This window comes from Rattus rattus, chromosome 2, assembly GCF_011064425.1.
Source record: "Rattus rattus isolate New Zealand chromosome 2, Rrattus_CSIRO_v1, whole genome shotgun sequence".
Lineage (NCBI taxonomy): Eukaryota > Metazoa > Chordata > Mammalia > Rodentia > Muridae > Rattus > Rattus rattus.
In genome coordinates this window covers 215,420,906-215,445,507 of record NC_046155.1, presented here as the reverse complement: position 1 = coordinate 215,445,507, position 24,602 = coordinate 215,420,906, and the positions used below count along the sequence as shown (strand labels likewise).

The window sequence follows — 24,602 nt, the reverse complement described above, 5'->3', positions numbered from 1 at the left end:
GACTTAAAAAACGAAAATTTCTACTTGGCTTTGTTTAATACAGAATAAAATTCCTGCATGCAGATTAAATGTCTTAAGACTCCGCAACAATATAAGTTGCGTTTGCTTTTATTTATGCCTCCTGCCGATGGCCACAGTCTGGTCCGTCTTTTGTAGCATGGTAGGTCAGCTGACTCTTAACTGTCCACGTCGGTCCAGAGAATCTTATCACTTATCAGTTTGAATATGGTTGTGATTTTTGACAAATCTTTCAGGGTGATCAGCCCTGGATTCATATTTTGTCCTTTCTCCAGGACAAACTAGGTATTTAAGATGTGTGTGCTTCTCCCAGACAGACAGACAGACAGACAGACACACACAGAGCGAGAGAGAGAGAGACAGAGACAGAGACAGAGACAGAGACGGGGGAGGGAGGAATGCAGGAAGGAAGAAATAAGAAGAGGAGAGGGAAAGAAAAGAAAGACAAGATCAGCTTCCTTTTTCCCTTAGGATTTTGAACCCAGGGCCCTACAGCAAGTTTTTAATCCTGACAAACCAGGATTAGGTGTCTTTCTGTTAAGGATTAGTTTTGAATGCTGTCACCCAAATTCCGTGTGTTACTGTTTTCCACCCCATGCATCCGAGCCTTGTTTACTTTAAGGGAGCTGTTAGGCACAGCAGCTTATGCACGTGAATTCTTGCTGCCCCTAACCCATGGAGCTCTATAGATGTCAGCCTGTCTGAATTCACTTAAAATGTTACTAAGGTCCTCCTACATCCTCCTGCTGCAGTCAGGAGAGTCACCTTGTTATTCCTGTAATGCATCTTTCATTGCCGCTGGGCAGAAGTGAACTATAAAGTCTGTCAAAACCTTAACTGGGATATCCTGTTAAAGCACTTTGGGGAAAAAAAACCAAAACAAAACAAAAAACCCCAGACCCTGCAGAAGCTGAATGAAAGGAGACAAGGCCACGCCCACAGGTGGTTCTCTGCGGGAACCAGGATCACCTCAGCATTTCCCTTGGGCTCCTGTCACGCTGGACAACTCCATAATTACATTCATAAAGACACCGCATACAGCATCTGCTGAGGTCAAGATGCCTGGGAAACTCTATTTTACAATGTGAAGACTTAATATGACAGCTGGATGAATCTAATATATATTTTCCTACTTATTTAATCTTATTAATATTGCAATTACCATTTTATTAATATTTATGTTACCTAAAAAAACCTTAATATGCATGGATAGATGGTGTCTAAAGAATCCAGCGTAAGAACTCTCTGATTCTGTATAATTCACCCAAACAAAAATACTACTTATCCGGGGTTGGGGATTTAGCTCAGCAGTAGAGCGCTTGCCTAGTAAGCGCAAGGCCCTGGGTTCGGTCCCCAGCTCCGGAAGAAAAAAAAAAATTCCACAAAAATACTACTTATCCTGAATGAGATACCAAACTGCCCTTGCTCGTAAACACCTGTGGCAGCACATTAAATACTTACAATGTCAGGGTTCCTAATTGAGGGGATGGACACTGCAGGTCACCCCTACCCATTAGAGCTTTGACCCAGATCTCTCTAGAGGTTTTCATTCTAACATGTTTAGAGGACACCTCAATAACTTACATCCTATAGTTTGGGGTACCCAAGTTTTTGGAAGAAAAGCTCTTTTTTTTTTTTTTGGATATTTCCTAGTTCCTGATTATCAGTAGTCAGACACTTGTCAAATTGTCCCAAAGCAATTTACCTTTCCTGGTCTCCCCAAGGCAGATCCTATCTCAGTGTTCATTTTAAATGGCATCAAGCAGTATATGAAGAGATTGTGTCTTGTAACGACTTGGGCAGGGCAGACTGACTCAGCTCATTAGAGAGTTACCTATGTTGAAACTTACTATGTAGTTATAGATGAAGTCCTGATCTTTCAGAGTGCTGGGATTACAGACTTACATGACTACATCTGGCTTACTCGGTGCTGGATCAAACTCAGGGCTTCATCCATGCTAGACTGGCACTCTACCAACAGAGCTCTGTCCTTTCGAAAGGCCAGACACTGTATGCAGTTTTTCTCTGATAACGAATATCACGGGAACAGACTGGCGAACATGGTGCCATCTTCGAAACACCCGATCTTTTAATCTTTACAGTGATCTTGTGAGACCAGTGGAGGACAATACCAAGGTCCTTAATCTATAGATAAGGGCAACTTCATTCATTTAATTTACTTCCTTTAATGAATTCAAGCCATCCAAATAGGAAGTGAAGGAGCCCAGAACAGAGACCGGGTTCTGATGCCCACATGAGAATTCATGACGCCTCTGGGCAATATTGGTCACAAGGTAAGGGTATTGCTCAAAAAGTATGAACAGTTATAAACAAGTAAGATCTGGATAACACCGGCTGAAGCACACAGAGCAAAATGAGGAGAAAAGAGAGCCTCAATTTCTGGTAACAGGTCTGTAAAATTCTTGAACTTTTGAGAAGTGGACTGAAGCACTAAAGAAATGTTTTCAAACTCACTGTATTTTTTTTTTTTTTTTTGAGTAAGGCCCTCACAAACCAAGTCAGGAAATTAAAATTTAAGGCTGTCATTCCGTGGTTACATAAAAAAAAAAAAAAAAAAAAAAAAAAAATACAGAGGAGAGTGAGTGAGTAAAAAAAAATAATGCATATAAATATAGCTTTTGCACTCATGTTTAAACAGGATTAAAAGGGAGTTATAATGGAAGAGAAAGCCAAGCTCAGGCAGCTAAGAGGAAGAGTGTGGTTTTAAATCCGGCCGTAGAAGAGTGTACCCTGCGAAATGTTTATTAGCATAAGCATGCTTTTCACCCTGTAAAGGAGAGAACCTTTCTCGGGGTGTCTACCTCAGTTCTGTCAGGGTAAGCTGAGAGGCGGGACCCTGGCCCCCCACAGTAACTGACTTTGCTCTCTCCACTTCTCCATTTGTAATCACTGTGCGCACTTCTAGACCCCAGCCTGCAGCCCACGTAACCCGGGGAACAGGCTAGGCCCTGATAAAGACACAGTGAAAGAGTCTCACAGGAACTGGGCCTCGGGAGAGGCAGATACCAAACGTGCCTTGAACTGTGAGTGCATTTACTTTATGGTAGAAAGTCACAGAAAGATGTTTAACAGAGTGAGAAACCCAACAGTTAATGTGCTTAAGTGGCTTCAACAAATTCCTTCTGAAAACAGGGCTAGGAACCATATGACCGTGCACAGTAGCTCAAAACCTTCTTATGCTTCCGTTTAATCAAGCAAGTAAAACAGACGCGTTTCTTTTGGTTGACAGACAAAAATTCAATTAAATTCTGGGAGTCACACTATTAAGGAGTGGTCGATAATAATGTATGGTAATGGTGTGGTGCCCTGCAGGAAAACATCTATTTTTAGACTCTGGAAATACATTTGAATAAGCTGTTATACTGTTTGGGCTTCCGGGAAATGGTTCACAAAGAGATAAGCATGGCAAACGCTTAACAGCTGCTGAGAACACTGTAGTTTCTACAGCACTGTGTGTTTGAGATTTGTCATAATAAGATATAATGCTTCTGGTTTCTTGTATTTCACGTTTTCTCCTGCCCTCCCTCTGTCCTTTTCCCTCTCCCCCTTCCCCCCGAATCCTACTCCCCTACCTCCTTCCCTTCCTCCTTCTCCTTCCCTCCCTCTTCCTCCCTGTTTCTCTCCTTCCCTCTTCTTCCCTCCCTCTGTTTCCCTCCCTCTCTCCCCCTCCCTCCCTCCCCCTCTCTCTCTGTGGAATGAGGGTCTTCCACAGGCCCAGCATGTGCTAGACCATCAACTGCACCTCCATCCCGGCCTCCCGTGTTTCTAACTTTAGGATGTCAGATGTTGTACATCTGTGCACGTTTATTCCATTACAGTTCACTCACTAGAAACACAGGTATGAAGCACTCAGTAGGTTGACCTCAGCATGATATAACGGGTCTGTCTAAAGAGCTGCTGTCACGATCAAGCCTGTGATTATTAAAACTGGGTTTAATTACATTTGCAATTTATTACACTAGATAAGTGGCAAATATTTTATATTTTATAAAACATCCAACTTGTAAAACATTTGGGGAATTGCATTTTGTCGTTTCAGCTAAAAGCTGGGCATGGTGGACTACAATTTGCAACCCCAACACTCAGGAGGCTGAGGCAGGAGGATCATCACAAACTCGGGGCCACCTTGGGGCTATACAGTATAGTAAGACCCCATTTCAAGAAAATAAAACCAAAATAATGAAAAAACCATGCTGTGTCAAAAATATCTAAATGGTTTGGCTAAAGACCCATTTAAAATTTAATTTATTTAAAGTACAAATGAGAAAAGTTTCAGCATGAAATGCTCTTTTTTTTCAGTGCAAAGGCTGACGGCAATCGACAACTTGATAAAACAGAATCTCCTTGAGGGGCAAGCCTTTGGGAGTATTTGTGAGGAATTTCCTTGACTTGTTAATTGAATGAGGAAGGCACACTCTAAGCATGGGCTGTGCTGGTCTCTGCATTGCATTAAAAGGGGAAAGCACACTGAACAGTAGCGTCTATTGCTCTGTGCTTCCTGTCTGGGGAAGACGTGACCGGCTGCCTCAGGCTCCTGCCGCCATGATGGATGGTGCCCTCCAACTATGAGCTAACACAAGTCCTTCCTTCCTTAATCTGCTTTTGTCAGATTATTTATTTCACCATAAAAGGAAAAGAAAGTATCTGAGTCTGATTATTTAATAAACGCACAGTTTGTTCACCCGTACCACATATGAGAGATCTGCCAAACCAGATCCAATTGATCTATCAGTGGAAACACCAGAAATGGCATTATGTCTCAACAAACAAAATTACCAATGGGGGGGTGGGGAGGCAGTGAACATCCCTAGACTCCATCCTCAGTATTTTTTTAGTTCAGTTACCTGGGGGTCAGGGGGTAAATGCAGTCAGAAGATGCAGAGACGAACAACTCACAGGGTTAGAATGCTTGGCTCAAGGGTTAAGGGCACTGACTGCTCTTCCAGAGGTTCTGAGTTCAATTCCCAGCAACCACATGGTGGCTCACAACCATCTGTAATGAGATCCGATGCCCTCTTCCCATATGTCTGAAGACAGCAACAGTGTACTCACATAAAATAAATCTTTAATCTCTCACTGCCTAGTCAAAAATTAGACTTTATGATAGGTATGTAAAAACATCATATATGGAATGTTTGATACCAGCCACAGTCTAGGCACCTCCCCTTATAACAAACACTGTTGGATTGAGACAAGAGCATCAGGGATGGGTTGAAATATTTAGGATCACTTGATTCATCCTTTAATACCATCATAAAAGTCTGAAACAGTTCAGAAATCACATGTGTGTCTGTGACCTCAGAGCCTAGATGCCCCTGTTGATAGCTTTTCGAAATGTTAATAGCATTAAAAATTCTTTGGTAGGGAGCTGGAGAGCTGGCTCAGTGGGTACAAATACTTGGAATCCAACTGAATCAATAAATAACTGTGCCTACTGATTACCTCAATTTGGATCCCTTGAACCCACGTGAAAGTCAGAGGCAGGGCTGCAAGCATATGACACACTGGTCACCAATCCCCAGAAGCTCATGTGCCAGCCAGCACGGCTTACACAATGGCAGAGACTCTGCTCAAAGACAGGAAAGTAGGGATTGAGCCTTTCCGTTGGACAACCTACTTTTTATTAAGCTTTATGTCCTGCCCGTATTCAGCTCTGAATTGTGAGGCCTACCCATTACCTGGTAAGTTGGAAGCCGACAGGATTCAATTTTAGGAGCACAGTCATGAGCCTTCAATATATGATATGATTAATGCCACCACATATTAATCTCACACTGACTCTGACGTTCTGAATGTTCTCTTTTCCTTTCCTCTCTTCCCACTGCTCTCTTCTTTCATTTTTAGAGACATGTTCTGCTAGCACAGAATTCTGTGGAGAGCAGGCTGCCCTCAAACCCAGAGATCTGCTTTGCCTCTGCTTCCAAAATGCTGAGATTAAAGACAAGCCACCTCATGTCAGGCTACACTTTTCTCCACTTGCGAAGACACTACATGCTTCGGTGCAAGGCGCTCCCTCTGCACCAAGGATCGGCTGTGGATTAAACAGCGACCTGTGCTCCGACATCCTTTTAATCCCCTTTCTGTGTCTAGGCCTGGAGGAAGTGTGCTCCCTTCCTCACCTTCCACACCTTTGAGGTATTCTGAGTTCTCTCTACCTAGGGCAATGGAAGGCCGAGAGCCCCAAGAACTGACTTTGCATGAGGACTGGCCCTCCTCTCCCATACCCCTGCCCACCCCATCTGCCCTCAGAGCAGCCAGTCTCTGCGGAAAGCTTCAGGGGAGGCAGCCCACTCAATAATAAATAACCAGGCCCATGACCATCCAGTTGTCTGTGCTACCTAAAAGGTGTCAGCAAACACTTGACTTCTCCATGTCCTGTGACCAAAGCATGTGGCGTCTTCCACAGCAGAGTCTTAACACCATGAGTGTCGTTTCCGGGTCTCTAGGATACCTCTGACCAACAACTAGTGGACAGAGCCCGCACATAGCACTGGGCTTTTTATTCTATGACTTCTAAAATGAGCATAATCCCCTTTGCAGGGCAAATTAAATTATATATTATTATACGGTTTATGAAATAGTAGGATTCTGAGTGGCTTTTTCAAACATCCTTAATGTAAGTTGTCTTTCTCCTAACCCCATCCTCTATTCTATCCTCCCATCCCCCACACTTAAACCCCCCCCATTATTCCCCCTGTTTTCCTCTTCCCCTTTGTTCTTCTATTCCCCCTTAAGATCTTTTTTCCCTGCCCCCACCAATGAACCCATTCTAGATTCCTAGATTGTACAGGAAATCCAAATTAAACACACGAATATAAAGAGTCAGCAATAAGATCCACATGTTTACCTCTCAGGGTTAGTACTGACCGGGAAGCTTTCTCCAGACTTGCTAACTTTCACAGTACCAGAGGCACTGTGCAGGTTGCTGAGAGGCCAAGAGCTGTCATCATCATCAGTTCTACCCAGCTGTGAATACTGTGACCTTCAATAACGGCCCATGTGACAGGACATGCCCATGGCGGCAACAGTGGCACAAACATTACAGAGGCAACCAACCGTCTTCACGTTGAACTTAAGACTTGCTTCATAGGAGTTAGCATAAGCTTGCAAACTTGGCCAGGAACCCATGGCTAGGGAGTTCGTAGGCCCCATGTGTAAATCTACTATGGTTCTTTGGCTAAATGGGAAGCGTATTAGTCTGCCCTCTACATTCTTATCTCTCCACCTGTAGAATAGCGAAGCTCTCAGACCCCATCAGATACTTTTCTTGGTTTGTCAGAGGATTCCTAAAGCAGAAACTCATCACTGTACAAAATAGGTTATTGAATGTAGAGAACACATACGTGACTGAGAAGTCCTCAGCCACAATGTAATATCCTTGTCACAACTCAACTCTCTCCAAGACTCGGAAGAGGGGTAGAAGATTCTAAGGGTCAGAGACCGGGGAGGTCTGAAGCAAAACAGTGTCTTCTAGGAATGACAGGACCACGGCATTCACAAACTCACGGAGGCTGCCCGAGATCAATCCAGTCAACACTGTAGGATCCCCCTCAACTGCTGAGCTATGGACAGTGGGGAGTTCTGGGGGAAGGTGAGTTAGTTTTCTTTGAGAGTGTGAGACCCCTGGCAGATTGACCTTGTTACAGTAGATGGGTCGCTTCAGTATTATGGACAGCACAAATTAGGGTCAAGAGGAGGACCAGGGATCTCAGAGGACTTGGGGATGAGTATCATCAAAACACAACACAAGAAATCCTCAAAGGATTAATAAAGATGTTTTAAACTGTAGCAAATAACACAAACACTTTTAAAAAGGTTAGACTTTAAGATTCTCACAACTCGGGGTGAGCAGGGCTATCACAATGGTGGGACAGTCCCATGAACAGAGAGGTCAGCTCTCAAAGTCTACCGTCTTTTACGCTGCCTTTGAACTTACAGCATCAAATAGGACTTCTCTTCTAACCAGGCTACATGCTCAGTAGAGTTCTCCTCTGAGTAACAGTGGGGGAGCGGAGGGGAGAGAATTGCAGCTGGCCCGGTGCTAGGCTATTTAACGTTGGGAACTGCTTCAAATAATTTGAGGGTACGAATTTGCATTCTTATTTCCACTTGGCTCAGGATTGATATGGAATTCATTGTATTTCATCAACACACACCTACTTCAGAGTTACAAGGGAAATCTCTTTTGATATAACTTGATGGCAGATGGTCCGTCAGACTGACGGCTTCTTTTTTGTTCTCACAGTCAAAGGCATTGCAATTATTTTCTAGCTAATTTCACATTTCACTAGGAATTTAGTCTCTGAGCCCTGGTTGCTTAATGTTAGAGCATACATAATAACATTCTGAAACAAACAAACAAAAAACCTACACAGAAATATATTTTAAAGATTGTTTAAAAGCAGAAGGAGATACTGACACGGACTAGGGCAAAACATGATCTCAGTCTCAGTTAGAGTTTTAAAAATAAATGTTCCACTTCACCATGTTTGGGGCCCCCGACTGAACAAGAATTTCCAGTGTCTCACATGATTAGCAACAAAAGCACCATAGGCTCACTTCTAGACATTAAGACGTTGCTTTAAAGCATCATCCCTTTATACATAAAACATTAAAAACGGTGAACGCAAAGTCATAGACTTTCAGTCAGAAATTTTTAAGATGCCAAATGTTAGAACAGTCATTACCTGCAAGGGACCCACCAGGGGCCTGTTTTTAGGTACGGTAAAGGCTTTGAGAACGTTGTCTTCATCTTCTGATACGGGTGTCATTAAAACAGAGCTCGTAAGAATATTCTGGAGGGAAAGGAAGCATTTGAAATTTAAATGAGGCAGAATAACAGAAGAGTGAACACAGACCCAACTCTGGAGAGACGTCTGTGCGATGACACGCATTGGCAGGAAGAAATGCGAGTGTCCGATAGATATTCCCTTCTCTGGGAGGTGAAAGGGGTCAACCTTATACAGCCTTCTCACCTCACTGTCCCAAACAGCACTAAAATGGTAAGAATGCTGTAGGGCCTCACCTAATTCTAGCATGCAGCTCACACTATCTACCTACTAAATGAATTTAAAGAGATGTGCTAATGAGAAGTCTTCCCATTGGCACAGAAGTGTCTGGGATCTACAAACCAACAGCGGGACTCCACCAATGGTGCCAGTGTGGCATTTACAAACAGACTTTCAAAGTTCTAACGCAGCGGCACCCAGCTAAGTGTGTATGGTATTAGGCAACCAGATCACTAAGTTACTCAACTCGAAGTTGCTTTAATGAAAGTGAAAATGTCATCAAAATGTTATTTTGAGGAGTACACAAATTGATTCACGTAAAGCCCGTGAGACTGTACTTCACAGCTTAACACACTGAGTAAGTATCAACAATTTTCATTGGCTCTGGTCCTCCATAGGATGTGGGAGACGCTACCTACGACTGCTAGGCCATGACAACTGGGGGAGGTGACAAAGCTTCTGCTTTACATTCGTGGATTTATAGATCAACACACCAAGACAGGAAAGTGCTATTCACACAGCATTTATACAATGTGAGAGGTGAATTCATCTGAAACCTATGTGAAGTCCCTGGGAGGATCGGATGGGTTATATGCAAATACCATGCCATTATAATTAGGGCACATGAGCAGCTGGTATTGGGCCACTCTCCCGTGGCTCTATAAGGACCCGTAGGCTAGGATCCTAGAATGCTAAGTATTTGCTACACGCCTCGCTTGGACCCTGTGCTAGATACCATATGGAAGCAAACCGCACATCGCTTAAACTAGGAGGAAACACAACATTTAGAAGACAAGTAAAACAAAAGGCAAAAAAGAGAAGAGAGAGAGAGAGAGAGAGAGAGGAGAGAGAATATTTTTAGAAACCAGGTGTCTAAAGTGTGAGTGCTGAAGGCACCGGGGTCTACACGCCACGCACGCACGAGACTCTGTGGACACGGGATCACGGGAGAGTCAGTGCTCCTCCTGACACTTACTGGGGCATCTGCCACAGGGGACGCCTGAGCGAACAGCTGGGTGCTCAGATTGGTCTCTTCCCAGTGGTTTGAGCAGAAGAAATTTCCCGATTTCTCAGTGGGTGAGTCCACCTAAAAAGAAACAGGAAGTGCTTTGTATGGAAGAAAGACTTCCTGGAAACCTTGACTCTCGGGCATACATAAATTTCTACCCGGCCTTGCAAAGCCTTGCATGGAAGGAAATCCGGCCTCCTTGGAAGTGCCTCTTCCTCATAAGCTGACACTTCGATTCTTGATGGCTAACATTTCATTCTCTTGAGCTTGCAAACTATTCTCTACGGGATCATACCATTGAGGGTAACTGAAATCTACATTTTCTGGACAGGGTCACTCCTAGAATAAACTTCCTTAGAAAGACAACAGGAATGAATCTGGCATCTACTTTTTCTGTTGTCTGCCTGTCTATCCATCCACCCACTCATCTCCCCCTCTATTGAAAAACCAGCCTGCCACCGCTTTAGGCTTGAAAGCCATCTTATGGTAAAGACAAACTAGATCCCTTCCTGTTTATCATCAAGTCTCTGTGTCTCAGGCTATGGTCCACCTGTAACCTTAACTACAAATGGCTCTGGACTGCCTGTTCCAGGGAATGACAACCGTGTCTTTGTTTCAAAGGTTGTTATGACCACCTTGTCATGACCACCTTTTAACTATTTGCTTTATGAGTTGTTCTGACCAACATCTTATGCCTATGTTTGGCTCCTGTAACCCTGGCTATTTGCCTGCCAACCCCCCACCCCCATTTGGAAACCCTCTACTCCTGAATTACAAAAAACCCTGATTTTCTCCATGTCCAATGTTAATCTCTTGCGTTACAGAGAGATAGCCTGTGCACACAAATAAAAAAGCATGCTCTAATTAACTTGGCCATGATTTGGATTGGTAGTCTTTCTCTTTGCATCTATCTGTGCAACTAATACTACCAATCGATCATCAATAAATTTTGAAAGAAGACTCTAAGCCTGCTGCCCCCCCTCTTCCCTTTACCCTCTCTAGCATCTTTTGTGTCTAAAGAAGTTGATGGAAGTGACTTTCTAGATGGACGGTTGGAGTCCACATTATGACATTGCCTTTCAACTTGCTTGCCTGAAAGTCTTGCAACGAAAAGGGTCGCTGTTAATTAGCACGGATGTCAAGCGTTCAGAGTACACAAAGCACCTAGGGTGACTTACCTCCTGCTTGATTTTCTTCAGTAACGGTGGTCCATTCTCTTGAAACTCAGCAACAATTCCGGATTCATCAGATTCCTGCTTGATCACATCTTGTAGGTCTTCCACTACATGAGAGGGGGTCTGAGGCTAAGGGAAGAGTGGATATTTCGGGATCAGAGGAAACGTGTCTACACTCATAAACCCACTAAATCTAAGGACATTTCTTGAACTTACTAGCATCTTCAGGGGACCGTATTTAATTTCTTGAGCTGCAAGGGCATGTTTGAACGGTGTGGGAGTTCTGGGAGAGCTTTCGAGGATTGACCTTTTGATAGCTGGAGTTCTAAAGCTAAAGAAGAGAACAAGCAAAAGCTCAATAAAAAAAATATGTAGCCCCTCCTGTCAGCACGGACACTAAGAGGCTGTAACTGACAAGGAAGGGAACTGCTCATTAACCAAACGTGTTCGTTAGGGGATAATGGATCTGTGTTAAATCATATAGCAGATCTACAAATATTTCAAACTCTTATGCCCCAAGACGAAGAGCAATGAGGTAGTTCCCGCCTTTGGAGAATGGGCCTGAAGACACAGGTAATGGCCCTGGATCTGTATAATGCCAACAAACACCGGATATCTGGTGTCATTTACCAACCAGTCTCTTCTACTCCCTCAGATGGGGCCAAGACTAGGAAACATGCTAATGTCTAAAACTTTGTTTTTACTTGGAAATAATAAGGATGCATTTCTTTGCAATTACTTAATCATCCCTGAGTTTTGAAACACATACATACATACATACGTGCATATTCATTCCTGTATGTAAAAAGATCCTAATGTATTTATTATAAAAAGAAAAAAATAAGACTAAAAAATATAAACTGTGAACCATTCCCGATTTTATTCCGAATGCTTGCCCTCTTTCTGTAAGGATATTGAAAAACGGTGGAAAGAAAAACCCAGCATGAGTACTGTACAAAAACGAAAGCTTCCTCTGCATACATTGAAACATTAGAATGTACTACAAAAGGGAATTTGCTCATTTCCCACTTCCTACCCTGGTTCATCGTAACATACTCAGGGCGTATTCATTCTGGGGATGCACAGGACACATACACCGAGTGCATTACATATACATGGATAAAATGAACATTTTTCTTATTGAACTGAATACTTACATGGAGTTTTCCTTTTGAGTTTTCACAGTCTGGTCTCGGTGACACGGTGTCAGTTTGTGACCAATGAGAGGCGTGGAGGGTAAAGTAGGCGTATCTAAGCCCGAGTTTTCATGGTTGCTGGAAGTGTTCAAGAACTAAATATGGAAGAAAGAAAGAGAGACAGACAGACTTTGATTAAATAACAAGTCTGTGATCCTGCAATTTGAAGCCAAACCCAGACGGCAAGTAAGTGTACTCTAGTGATTCACAACCCCAACTACGACAACGTTAACAATCATTCAGTATTGGCAAAGATATTGATTTACTCCACCTGAGTAGCCAAAGTTTGGAGAGTTATAAAGAAGGAAAATCTAGAGGGTCAAAGCTAAAATCCTCACAAAAGTCAAAGAAAACCTTCTCTGTAAATGACACTTGTCATTTAAGAGAATGATGTGTGCTCTTGATCAACATTCAGATGATTATTCTTTTTTTTTTCATATTTGGTTTTCTCGGTTCAATGATCGAATAACCCAGACTAGTATTATGTAAGGTTTGCATTATGTGGGAAGGTATTTCTCACAGAATCCTGAAGCTCTCACGGTAACACAGGTTTGGGAAAGGCAGTGGATCTTATTTCTTGGAAACACTGAGGAGCACACTTAAAGCTCTCAGGGAGGCCAGGCGCAGTGGCGGATGCCTGTAGTCAGTTATTCAGAAGCAAGGGTGTCTCTCTTGACCTCAGCAACATGAGGCAAGCTGAGCAGAATAAAAGACTGTCTGAAATCTGAAAAAATTAAAAAATCCGAGCAAGCACCAAGTCTGAAGTACCCAAACTTTTATATCCACTTAGATTATTTTTCCAGAGACACCTATTAGGTCTTGCAGAAATAATTTCACAAAACACAGTTTAGGAAAGTATGGGGAGAAAACCCTACCTGTTTTAGGGAACGGGGAGATCATTTGTCTATACTTAAAGTTCTTTTAAAAACAAATCTAGAAATATGAAGACTTCCCTAGCACACATGAGGCCCCAGGTTAGAGTCTAAGAACCACAAAATAATAATAATAATAATAATAATAATAATAATAATAATAATGTAAAGTAAAACAAAATACAAAACCTTCAACAGATATAACTGGGAAAAAAATGTAAGGAGCCAATTTGTCTCTTAATTATAATTTAGAAACATACTAAGTATTATAGGGTTACAAACATTAAGAGCACTATATGAAATAAGATTTTTTTTTTTTTTTTTTTTTTTGGGCAAACAGTGCCCTTGTAAAACACCATAGCAAAATGGTGTTAAAAGGCCCAATGTTGAAAATGTTGAATTATTTTGCGGAAGCATTTCTTTTTCATTGTCTCCGCAAACATTCCTATTTACAGAAGGGACATAATGGTTTCATTTTCTAATTGCAATCCAAATATTATGTAATCATAATTTGGTTCCCTCCTCCCCAGGGTAAGTAAATCACTTAGCCGTAAATGAACAAAGAGGCAGAAAACGTGTTAAAATTTGAAGAGGCAAGGTTGACAGGGGAAATGTTAAGTTGTAGCGGAAAGGGAGATGGAAACATATCTCATGCGACTATCCGTCCATCTTCCAAACCACCAAGAGTTCAAGAGAAAGCGATGCGACAAAATCACTAGTGGGCTTTCTGCCAGCCACCTTTACCCCAGTGAGATTCAACGCAGAATTAAATCCGCCAGGGCAGCAGTCATTAGTCATTTGTTCATAAAGATTAGTTTCTAACTATTAAGGCTCGGGTGTCTGCTGAAAATTAGTAACAGCTGTGCAGAAATTGCGCTCTACCTGCGAGGGAGAGAAGGGTAGGCTTTTGACAGGGGAACGCTTGGGAGTTGAGCTGCTGACGTCAGCAAAGAGGGAGGAGCTAGAGTCTCCAGCGGCTGTGGGGCTGGCCTGGCCCCGCCTTTTTCGAAGAAAGACCAGCGGGACAGCGTGGTGCCTCGCAGGGGGTGAGGCTTTGGCTGGGCCGAGGGAAGCCTCGCTCAGCACTCGCCGGGTGACCCTCAGGCTAGGCTCTCCAGCAGATCTAGTCCCACGGCCCTCTCTTTGCTGAAGCTGGAAGGCTTTGCCTGTGTGCTGCTGGCTAGGTGAAAAAGCTGCCGCTTCTTCAGAGAATTCAAAACTGCTGAGATCACACCGTGAAGAATCCTGAAACAACGTGGGAGGCACAGAGCTCTGAGACGGTATGCATGTGACAGCACCGCCATCACCCGAATACAGCACTGAGCGATGGATGCTGTGTGCAAGACAACGCTGGGCCTGCCTGCCTGCCTTCTAGCTCAGGGAATCAAAGGGAGGTCCATGGGTTGCCTTACTCATCTACTGTGGGGAGCTCGGGCACTCTCCTTTGCATGCAGTTTAAAGCAAACAGAAAACTTTTCTAGATACAGTATGGCAATAGCTGGCCCTGTCCCCTGTGTAGGAACTAGATGCTTTTTAACCAGTTAGGAGACCAAGAAAATGAACTAAGTGATTACTGAACTCAAATTTGTCTTACTCATGATGGTTTATTTCCGTGATCCTGTGAGATTGTTAACCAATGTTCAGTATTCTGTGGAGAAACCTATGCACCACCCGTGAACTGAAAGCTTAAGACTTTAAGTCCAAATGTGCTGTCCCAAAATAGACAAAACAAAACAAAAAGCAAACAAAACCAGTACAGCCAAGAAACTTTTCTAGCGAATCACAAAGAAGTAAGCAAAATATAAGAAATTCTGTCAAAACAGCTCAGACACAGCTCTCATTCTGAGCCCTCCGTGGTAAGTCAGAACTTCATTATTTTTTAAGGAAATTCACGTTTGGAAGGCAAAAACATTGGAAAGCTGACTTTTGTGTGGGTAGCCTACAAAATCAGACCTCTGAGAAAAATGGAACTGTCGAAAACTAAAGGTCTTTCTCTTTAAATGAATGTAGTCCCAAGCCAGATTTGCCATAGAAAATGATAATGGTTTATGATACGCCAGTTCTCAATTCCTCTTCTAGAAACATTAACATGCCTTAGCAATTCTACTTACAGAATCTATAAACTGGAGTGTTTCTGCAAATTCTAAGAGGTTCTTAACATTGTCGAGAATGGTGCCCTGGTGGACGATCATGCACCTTGCTGGCGAGGCACTTTCTTCAGGTAGAGAGCCAGGATCTGCAGGCAGAGACGGAGTGGCATGGTTTTCTCCCAAACAGGAAACAGGTGCACTGTCTCCATGAGGTCTGGTCTGGTCCACAATGGAGGTGCTGTGCCACCCGGGGTAGCTGCAAGTATGGTTCTGTGTCTGAGGAAGGGGGGTGTGTAGAAATAGGGATGGGAGAGGAAAGGAAGAAGAAACTTAGCAATGATGTTGCACAAGGTATCAGATGCTGTTGGAGGCAAGATAAAAAAAAGTGGTTGCTTCATCCAAAACTCAGGCCCGCCAGACAGTTGTCAAGATGTTTCCTTTTTTGACAGCTTTGCAATAGCGCTCCAATTTATACCTACAGGATGGCTTCAGTTGCTATGATTTTAGTCAAATGTTAAACCTGGGGACTGCTACAGAATACAAGTCTTAGGTGTCTTAGAGATCCACTGAAGTTTAATTTGCAAAGGGCTCCCGATTGCTATGACTTAAGAATGGTCCTTGCTGCCCGTTAACCCATTGGAAGGATTCAGTGGTTAAAATTGCTTTTATCTGTATGCATCTTATTGCTTCTATTCTTTTTTTTTTTTTTTTAAGGCTATAGGCTGCACTGATGCAAGGTAGGGCTGCAGAGTGTCTGTGGTTAGGAAAGTAGATCAAGCTAACAGAAGTCCCCTTACAGCATGACCATGCAAGAGGACAGATTGCAAAATAGTAACTAAACTTCAAAAGTGGTCGAACTAGCACAAGCACATTATTTTATTACTTGACAAGGACAACAACAATAACAACGGACGTTGTTTCACCCAAAGAGTCCCCAGTGGGTATCAATTTTCACCTACACACTTCTTGAGTAAACTACCAAGGCTCCAAAGTGCAAACAGCTCGCTCAGTTAGCTGTCCATTCAAGGGTTCCGAAGTGGTCCACACAAGGGCCGGAGCTACAGCTCAGGGCAGCATGCTATGCAGCATGTGTGAGACCCCAGGTTCAACTGTCAGTACCAAAAAGGAGGGGAAGGAGATTGGTGGCCACCATGTGAACCTAAGAACCTGGGTTTGGTCTCCAGGTATTCACAGAATTTCAAATTTGTAACCCCTGCACTGGAGAGGCAGAGATAGGTAGAGCCCTAGCCATTAAGCTAGCCAAATGGGCAAGCATCAGGTTTCATAAGACCCTGTTTCAAAATATACACTGGATGGCCAGCAAGGGGATGAGGTAGTTAAGAAAGAGTTCGGTCCCCAGAGCCCATGGAAGAAGGAAAGAACTGATTCAAAAAAGCTGTCCCCCTCACCTCTGGGAGTGCACACAAGCACGTGCACACATGCAGACACAGTTACAGTTACATTTTTAATGTGGAGATCTATCAAGAAAGACACTTGGTGTCAACCTCTGGCCTGGACACATGTAGGCACATAGATCTGCACACACATGTGCACACACCTAAAGGAACATGTATGTGTTTACACAAACACACTATCACTACTAATCGGAGAGCTTTCTCACATGCAAAGAAAAGATAGCAAACGTGAAGAATCGGCTAATGTATACATCCCTTTTTAAACACATGTATGTACTAAGTACACTTCAAGTGGAATTTGAGGTGATAAGATACATAAATACAGGCTAAGAAAATAACAGTGCAAGAGTCAAACGAACAGGCGACATGTGGACGTAAAGCTTTGCGCTGTGTTAGAATGTGGATGCTGACGGTTACAAGTGGGTACTGTGGTCCTATTAGAAACCAAACAGCGACTTCCACTTCAGTCAATGCACATTCGGAGACTAGAAGGCTTTTTATCAGTTATCAGCAGCAGTTTCTGGTGTCTGAGCATCGTTAGCAGATACAGAGAACTCGGGTGAGACAATCGGTAGAAGAGGAGACCCAGGAGAGAGGAGAGTACTGAGCGAAGCTGCCCATCCCGAGGTAACAGTCTTACTGGTAATGCCTGCTGTCCCTTCAGTTCGTTCTCTGTTGACATCAGGAGCAACTCCAGTTCCTTTATTCGCTTTTCCTTCTCAGGGTCTTCATCATTATAATGTCTCTAGAGTTTCAAGTGAGGCAGGGAAAGAGAAGGTCTGAGGGAGAGGCACCTTACACAGCCTGGAGAGCTTCCATGGGGAACCACCCACATGGAATTCACCTCTACCCGCTCAAAGTGATATGGGATTTAAGGCCACAAGGAGTAAAGCAGAGGCTAGATGCTCATGGGTGCATCGGAAAATTCCAGAAGCCACCAGGGGTAAACGGCTAGCCCAAAGTAGGTTGGCACATTGTTAGCTTTTCTTTCTATTACAGGGTATAGAACACGTGTTTATATAGGGAAAATAGTGTTCGTTAAAAGCAGTGCCTTGCTCAGCTAATGGGTTTGCCCATCAGATAAACTCACCTGGATGGCTGCAGCAGCTGGCTGAGGGACATTGACGATATTTACATGCAACGCGACAGGGTATGGAAAGTGACTGGAGATCTAGACCAGGAAAGCAAAACAAAGACTAAGTCATTCCTACTTAACAAGTGCTTCAGGGGGACTCAACTCTCTAAAGTTTCGCTCTGGGACCGAGGGAGAAAGTACTTGGTAGATAAATTCATGGAATGATTAAGAAACAAACAAACAAAACTTCTCCAACTTGAAAGTCAGCCAGATATTTAAAAAATAAAATTAAAAAAAAAATGGCTGACTAGTTCAAGAAACATAGGGAGAAAGGCCCAAAGGGTCCCAACAGAAAACACTCCTCAATCGAAGAAAAGAACAATGGAAAAGTGTTCATGGATGCAGGAAAGATTTGTCACCAGGGGCACTTTTCTTAGAATAATGTTCCCTTTTAATAAAAAGCACAGAGGCTTTTATGATAATTCATTCACCGGAGACCTTTCTGGAAATTCTGTAGTCAAATCTAAGAAACAGATAGAGCCAAGTGAAAACTACTCATGAATGTGTTTTACATAATATTTGCATATGATCATATGATCTTTGTGATTCTTGGGTGAGTTTTGTCATTTTTTATCACTGGCTCTATGATAAGCATTTCTTGATAGTCTCCTCTTTAGACTTTGTTCCCATGTACCGTAAGCGATTTCTATTGCTAGATATGAATGTCTAGAAATGAGGAAGAAATGATACCAGCACAAATGAGGATAAAGGGGGACATCACCAAATTAATATCACAGTACTGCCCTTGACTCAGAGTAAGAAAGTAAACATTTACTGGATGTATACATCAATTCATTTTCTTTAGATCATTGCCAGAATTGAACTTATAATTTCCCTTCCTATTTCAGAGTTTAGCTACCTCCTCTTTATGACTTTAAATGTAGTATTACATCAATTCTTATTGTTTTGTTTTAAAAGAAAGCTATCGGACTATACATCTATTTTCGTCCACCTACTCTTAAGACTTAGCAATATATAAGTATATATATACATTCAAAAAAAGTATCTTTAAATGAGGTTTGGAGCAGCAAATTAGAATCAAACGACTTTGATTCTACTCAGCAGACTTTTACATGCTGGACAAACTACTTCTCATTCTTGTTTCCAGAAACACAGTCAAGTGTACCTTCCCCTACCTCCCACAGTGGGTCTAGCTGAGGGCCATCTGTGACCACCTCATACAATTTCTATGCAAAGCACATGACTGTAAAGTATTTTTATGACCCAGACTGACATAGCCAGCTCTCTCCTCCCTCTATGCTCTTGGGAGTGGCTTACGTTTTGTGCCTCAGCGATGTGGTAATAGGGATATTCACTGTTGACTGAGGACTGGCCGGTTGGAGAGAGCTGAGACGGAGGTGAGGCATGAGCAAAGCCCATCAAATGATTGTTCTTCTGGAAGCTAGAGACCACCGGCGTCTGGCTGGCTTTGGAAGGTTCCTGCAGGTAGCCTTCCTGTTCCACCTTGCGACGCATGGTGGAATTCCAGTGGTTCTTGATAGCATTATCAGTCCTGCATAGAACCACACCACATACAAACTTTACAAAATTTTAACTCAGATTACAGTCAATGGACAGAAAACTTTTTTTTTATTTTGTTTTGTTTTAAAAAACTTTAATTTCTGTGGTTCCACTTTTATTTTCCCTTTTTAATTACTGTGGTCCTTTCCTCTTTTTTTTTTTTCGGAGCTGGGGACCGAACCCAGGGCCTTGTGCTTGCCACTGAGCCAAATCCTAGGCAAGCGCTCTACCACTGAGCTAAATCCCCAACCTCCTTTCCTCTTTTTTTAATAGTCTTTTCTACCTAACGAAAAATCCACAGATCTCTCTTGCTCGTGTGACTTAGAATGTATCAAGTTTCCTGCTAATTTTATTTTAGCATTTTTGACTCCTTTATAAAAGCATGAGTTCTCAGTATTCACGTGCCATTGGACTTTAATGGAACTTAGAGTCCCTGATATTTTAAAGCCCTTATGTTGTAGCAGGGTTGATACACCAAGAACAGGAATTAGCCAGGCTTGGGAGCAGCCATGACAAGCCACAGTACCTCCTCTTTACCTCTCATAACTCTATGTACAAAGTTTGAGTTAAAAACCCCTCTTACGCTTTGGTAGCCACTCCAGACAAAGGGGAGCATGTGTAATGGGTAACAGTATTCTCCACCGCCCTCAGCAATACCATAAACAAGAGACACTGGCCCCAGTATATTTTCTTTTTTGGGGGGAGGAGTGCTTTCCTAAGACTGGGTAGTCTTAAATTCCATATCTTTCTGCCTCTACCTCCTGAATGCTGGGATTATAGGCATGCTAACACACATTTGATTCCCAGTGTAGTTTCAAACTGCAAGGTGTTTTTACTAAACATTCCATTTCCAGGAAAAGTTTCTCAGACCAGGGAAAAAAAAAAAAAAAAAAACAACAAAAAATTTAAGTAAAAACTATTTCCATGGGGGTGGGGAAATGTGTGTTTAAAAAAAAAGAGGAAGTTCCGTTGCCCCTTTAGTCTTTAGAAAAGTCAACAGTTTATCCTCTGAGGCCACATGGGAGGAAAGACCTCCTTTGATCTGATCCATGGCTTCTTAAAGCTCTCAAGCCTCGAGGGAGGTTCAACACTAGGAAATCCTAGATAAACCATCCCTGAAACAACCCTTTCCCCACATTAGGGTTAAGAAGTCCAAGAATAAAAATACTTTTAATATTTGTTTATTTTAAAATTTATAGTAAAAGTATTTATCAAAATAGTTAAAAATCAATCGTATAAATATAGAGAGAGTGGGTCATAGGTGAGTTTTCATAATTATCCTACACAAAGGCGTCATTTGCTCACCTTGTTTGGTAAAAAGAAGACATTGCACTGAAATTAGTTTAAAAACCTGAAGTTGTCACGATAATTCTAGACTTATAGGCTTTTTTCTGTCACAGGAAAAAAAAAAGTGATCAAATGGTGAATGAGGTGAATGTAGGTGTTAAGAAAACGGAAACTGCTAAAGCAGAGGAGTGATCAGTGAACCAGTGGCTGGATGGCCTCAGACAAAAAGCAATCTGTGTGTCTGAGCTCCCTTTTAAGCATGTAGAGTGCTTTAGCTTACAGAATACCTTACACTCATTTTACTTGATCCTCACATTAGCTCATGAAATTAGCTATTTCAAGAATGGAGGAACAGGGGTTGGGGATTTAGCTCAGTGGTAGGCGCTTGCCCTAGCAAGCACAAGGCCCTGGATGGGTCCCCAGCTCCGAAAAAAAAAAAAAAAAAAAAAAAATGGAGGAACAATGGGTTGAGGAAAGTTGAAAGGCTTGGCCCAAGGCACCACTGAGGTGGCACTGGCATCATCCAATGGAACAAATATCGAGTTCTTCTTCACTTCTAAAAGTCAATGATTCTGGTATACCTCACACAATGCTTCTAATTGCTAGAATGTGACTCATTCACACACATAGAATGTTTATCGACCACCCCCTGGTTTTCCCCAATCGGTATATTTGTTGACCAAGTATTACCGTCCTGGCAGCAGTTTTGCTATTTCTGCCCATCTGTTTCCCAGTCTCTTGTGTGCCTGATAAATGATTCTGTCTTCGTCCTCTGTCCATGAGGTTTTCTTAACTTCTGGATTCAAATGGTTGTGCCACCTCTCCCGACATTGTTTTCCAATTCTCCCTTTTAAGTGCTTGGCAATAACAGACCAGCGCTTCGGACCGTATTTCTGGACAAGCTCTATCACCTTCAGATAAACAGAAAAATAACCTGTGTTTTAATGTTACGGAAAGAGCCAGCATCATTAACAAGATCTTCAGATCCTGAAACAATCTGCTTTCATCCATTGGGTGTACAGGAGCGAGCCCTTTACTTCCTGTTTATAGATCTGAATTATTTCCTTGGGGACAAGAAACCCATTTTAGCAATATTCTTAACTGCAAGTCACACATCTATGGAGGCGAAACTTACTCTCTGATCTTCTTCTTTGGTCCAGGGACCTTTGATGAGCTCAGGGTTCAGCACTTTCTGCCACCGGTGTTGGCACTGGACATCTGTCCGGTTCTAGACGAAGTACACAGCGTTGGGAAGACAAGACGTGAAGAGCACATGAAGACTTTGTTCAATATGGATTACATGTGGACAATACACAGTGAAAACATCCAAGAACATTTAGAAGCATGCATGGAGAGCCCATCTATCTACCCACACTGCTCACAGGCTAGAGAGTATATCCAAGTTGCATCTAAGATTGGAGTCCAAAGGGAATAGTCTTCCATATGCATAGAAGGAGCATCATGGTACACCATATATGCCAATGTGACTTAACCTTAACCTTGGTTAAGTATCTCTGTGGCTTAAGATGTGTTAGAGATTCCATACTGCCAAACCTCAGTAAAAATCCATCCTCAAGGACAGAAGCGCCCCCCATTTAAACCTCTCGGTGTGTTCAGGACCACCAGCACTTATATTTAGAAGGAATGAAAATGATAAAACTTTCTCGCTTTCTTACACATTATAATCTTAGAAGAAGATTATAAAAATGGACACGTAACTGATATACCACCAAAGGCTGAATTTATCTGTAAGATGAGGCCTAAGTCAAATGCTGTTGAGTGAGGAGAAAAGGACTCTTTAAGATGGGGCTCTCCTTCCTTCACAGGCATTTGAGAGAACTCATGATATGGCCTTATGGAGGGTGCTTAGAACTTTTAACTAGAGAAGCAAGAAAGAACATTCTGGGTGGGTGAAATCAGCAGGAAGAAAAGCCTGGAGGAGAAAAAGCAGAAATGAACACAACCAAACCTGCTTGTGGGGAGGAAGCAGGAAACAGAGTGGGTAGAGGAGGGAGAGAACAGTGGGACTGTAAGTTGAGACCAGAGAGGAGAGAGACTGGGTGCTAGATCAAGGCAGTTCACTGGATTGTGAGACTCTGTGTCACCACTGCTGGGATTCTGTTTGCTTATTTGTTGTTTTGATTGGTGCAGGAGACCAAACCTGGGGACTCAGACACCCTAGGCAAGCACAGCGGTTAGGAATAGCTGCCCTTTAGGAAGTTCTCTCTCTCAGCTAACAGTGTTTGGAACTGGAAAGCTGAGATACACATGCTGAAGCCAAGTAGGAAGCCACCGTGATAGAGAGGGCAGGGTGGTTACCCTGTGACTGGACTGTTGGAATGAAGTGGATGAGAAGGACTGTAAAGAAATCCTGGGCTCCTAACTCCTCATTGAGATGGAGGATGGGAGGGTATAAGTCAAAAGGCACTCTAGAATTTTAAACCCATATACCAAAAATATGGTTGTTAATGAGAATGGGGAATTTAGAAGCTAACTTGGAGGAAATACCAAGTTTAAATTTTACCCTGTAGCAACCCATCAGAACGTTAACTTATGTTATCTGGGTATTTTAAAACAAAACAAGGAGCAGTGGTTGAAAAAAAAAATCAAAATCTCTTGATAGTAAATCTAGAAACCTCAATTATATGTTGTATGGTCAGATATAAAAGTAATGGATGGGGTCTCTTCCTCTAACCTCTACATGAACAAATGCACAGTATTTCAATAAACTCTCCAAGAATTTCTTAAATCCAGATGAGATTTTCCATTCTCAAAAAAGAGAGGGGGGGGGGAAGGAAGGAAGGAAGGAAGGAAGGAAGGAAGGGAGGAAGGGAAGGAAGGAAGGAAGGACATCTTACTTACAGGCAGATAATTGGCAATGACTTTCCAGTCGTCTGTTCCATTCTGCTCCACCAGTTTCTTCAGCTTTTCATCCTATGGCATGTAAAGACAACCTTAGGACATCAGTTGTCTACTGAATAGCTCTGTCCAAGTTTAATGAACAACGGAACCAACCTCATGATCCAGGGGGGAAAGTTTTCAAAGCCACTCAAATAAAGCCAATATTAATGTAATATACTGGTCTGGGTATATAGATTTACTATTCAGAGGCACACTAAAGCTTTTACTTTGACACAGCTGTTAGTAGTTACATAAACAGATTTCTATTGTCATCTGTAAAATAGGAATGGTAGTATCAACGTGGTTATCTGCAGATTACACAAAACCTTTATGTAAAACAGTGAAGCTTGGCATGTGCTAGTGTTTAATAGATGGTAGCTGTTGGCACTCTTACTGAATGGGGGAAAATGAATTCCAATGTCAAACTTAGTCACCATTCAACCCAGAAGAAGATAAGACCATGGATGAGATGATTTCCCATTGGTTCAACCTTCTTCATATGCAAAGATGATATTTGACATATTTAACTTGAAGGTGTACTTAATGCAGTAAAGTAAGGAAGGCTCTGTGTCAATATGTTCAGAGTTATGAATGACCAGATGTGTCAGAACACAGAAGATACTAGACATTCTCATGCTGGTTTCATCAGCTCATTCATTCATCGACATGCTAGAGCACGCAGACCATTCGTTGTAAACACAGTCTTCATTGGTTTCTGCAAAAATACCATTCACACATAATGACAAGACAGACAGAACCTGGGAATCCATGGTTAACAACAGAATTTCTGTCTCCAAGGGAGCATCCATGTGCTTGACCTGGATAGATAGAACATGCATTCCCTAAGTGCCTCGTGGGAGTCCCGTTCTCAAGACCTTTGATTTTTGCCACACAATCAATGTCATGGTTCAGTAAAGAAGGAAGAAACCTTCCTTTCACACATTAATGATTTTG

At 42.4% G+C, this 24,602-nt stretch overlaps 1 protein-coding gene across 3 annotated transcripts in view; it reads right to left on the bottom strand.

The window, feature by feature from the left end:
• Window positions 1–24,602, bottom strand: part of Myb (MYB proto-oncogene, transcription factor) — a 33,267-nt gene that overhangs the window by 3,466 nt on the left and 5,199 nt on the right. For 2 of the 3 annotated variants that reach the window (XM_032894923.1, XM_032894924.1), the window contains exons 3-15: window positions 23,610–23,681; window positions 21,883–21,975; window positions 21,438–21,658; window positions 19,218–19,452; window positions 17,895–17,975; window positions 17,445–17,549; window positions 15,411–15,665; window positions 14,182–14,544; window positions 12,389–12,522; window positions 11,448–11,562; window positions 11,235–11,360; window positions 10,024–10,134; window positions 8,727–8,834 (exon numbers count right to left, since the gene is read on the bottom strand). In XM_032894923.1, the coding sequence (XP_032750814.1) occupies window positions 8,727–8,834; window positions 10,024–10,134; window positions 11,235–11,360; window positions 11,448–11,562; window positions 12,389–12,522; window positions 14,182–14,544; window positions 15,411–15,665; window positions 17,445–17,549; window positions 17,895–17,975; window positions 19,218–19,452; window positions 21,438–21,658; window positions 21,883–21,975; window positions 23,610–23,681 (2,019 nt within the window). The remainder of the gene's footprint in view (window positions 1–8,726; window positions 8,835–10,023; window positions 10,135–11,234; window positions 11,361–11,447; window positions 11,563–12,388; window positions 12,523–14,181; window positions 14,545–15,410; window positions 15,666–17,444; window positions 17,550–17,894; window positions 17,976–19,217; window positions 19,453–21,437; window positions 21,659–21,882; window positions 21,976–23,609; window positions 23,682–24,602) is intronic. The other variant, XM_032894925.1, reaches the window with a different exon arrangement.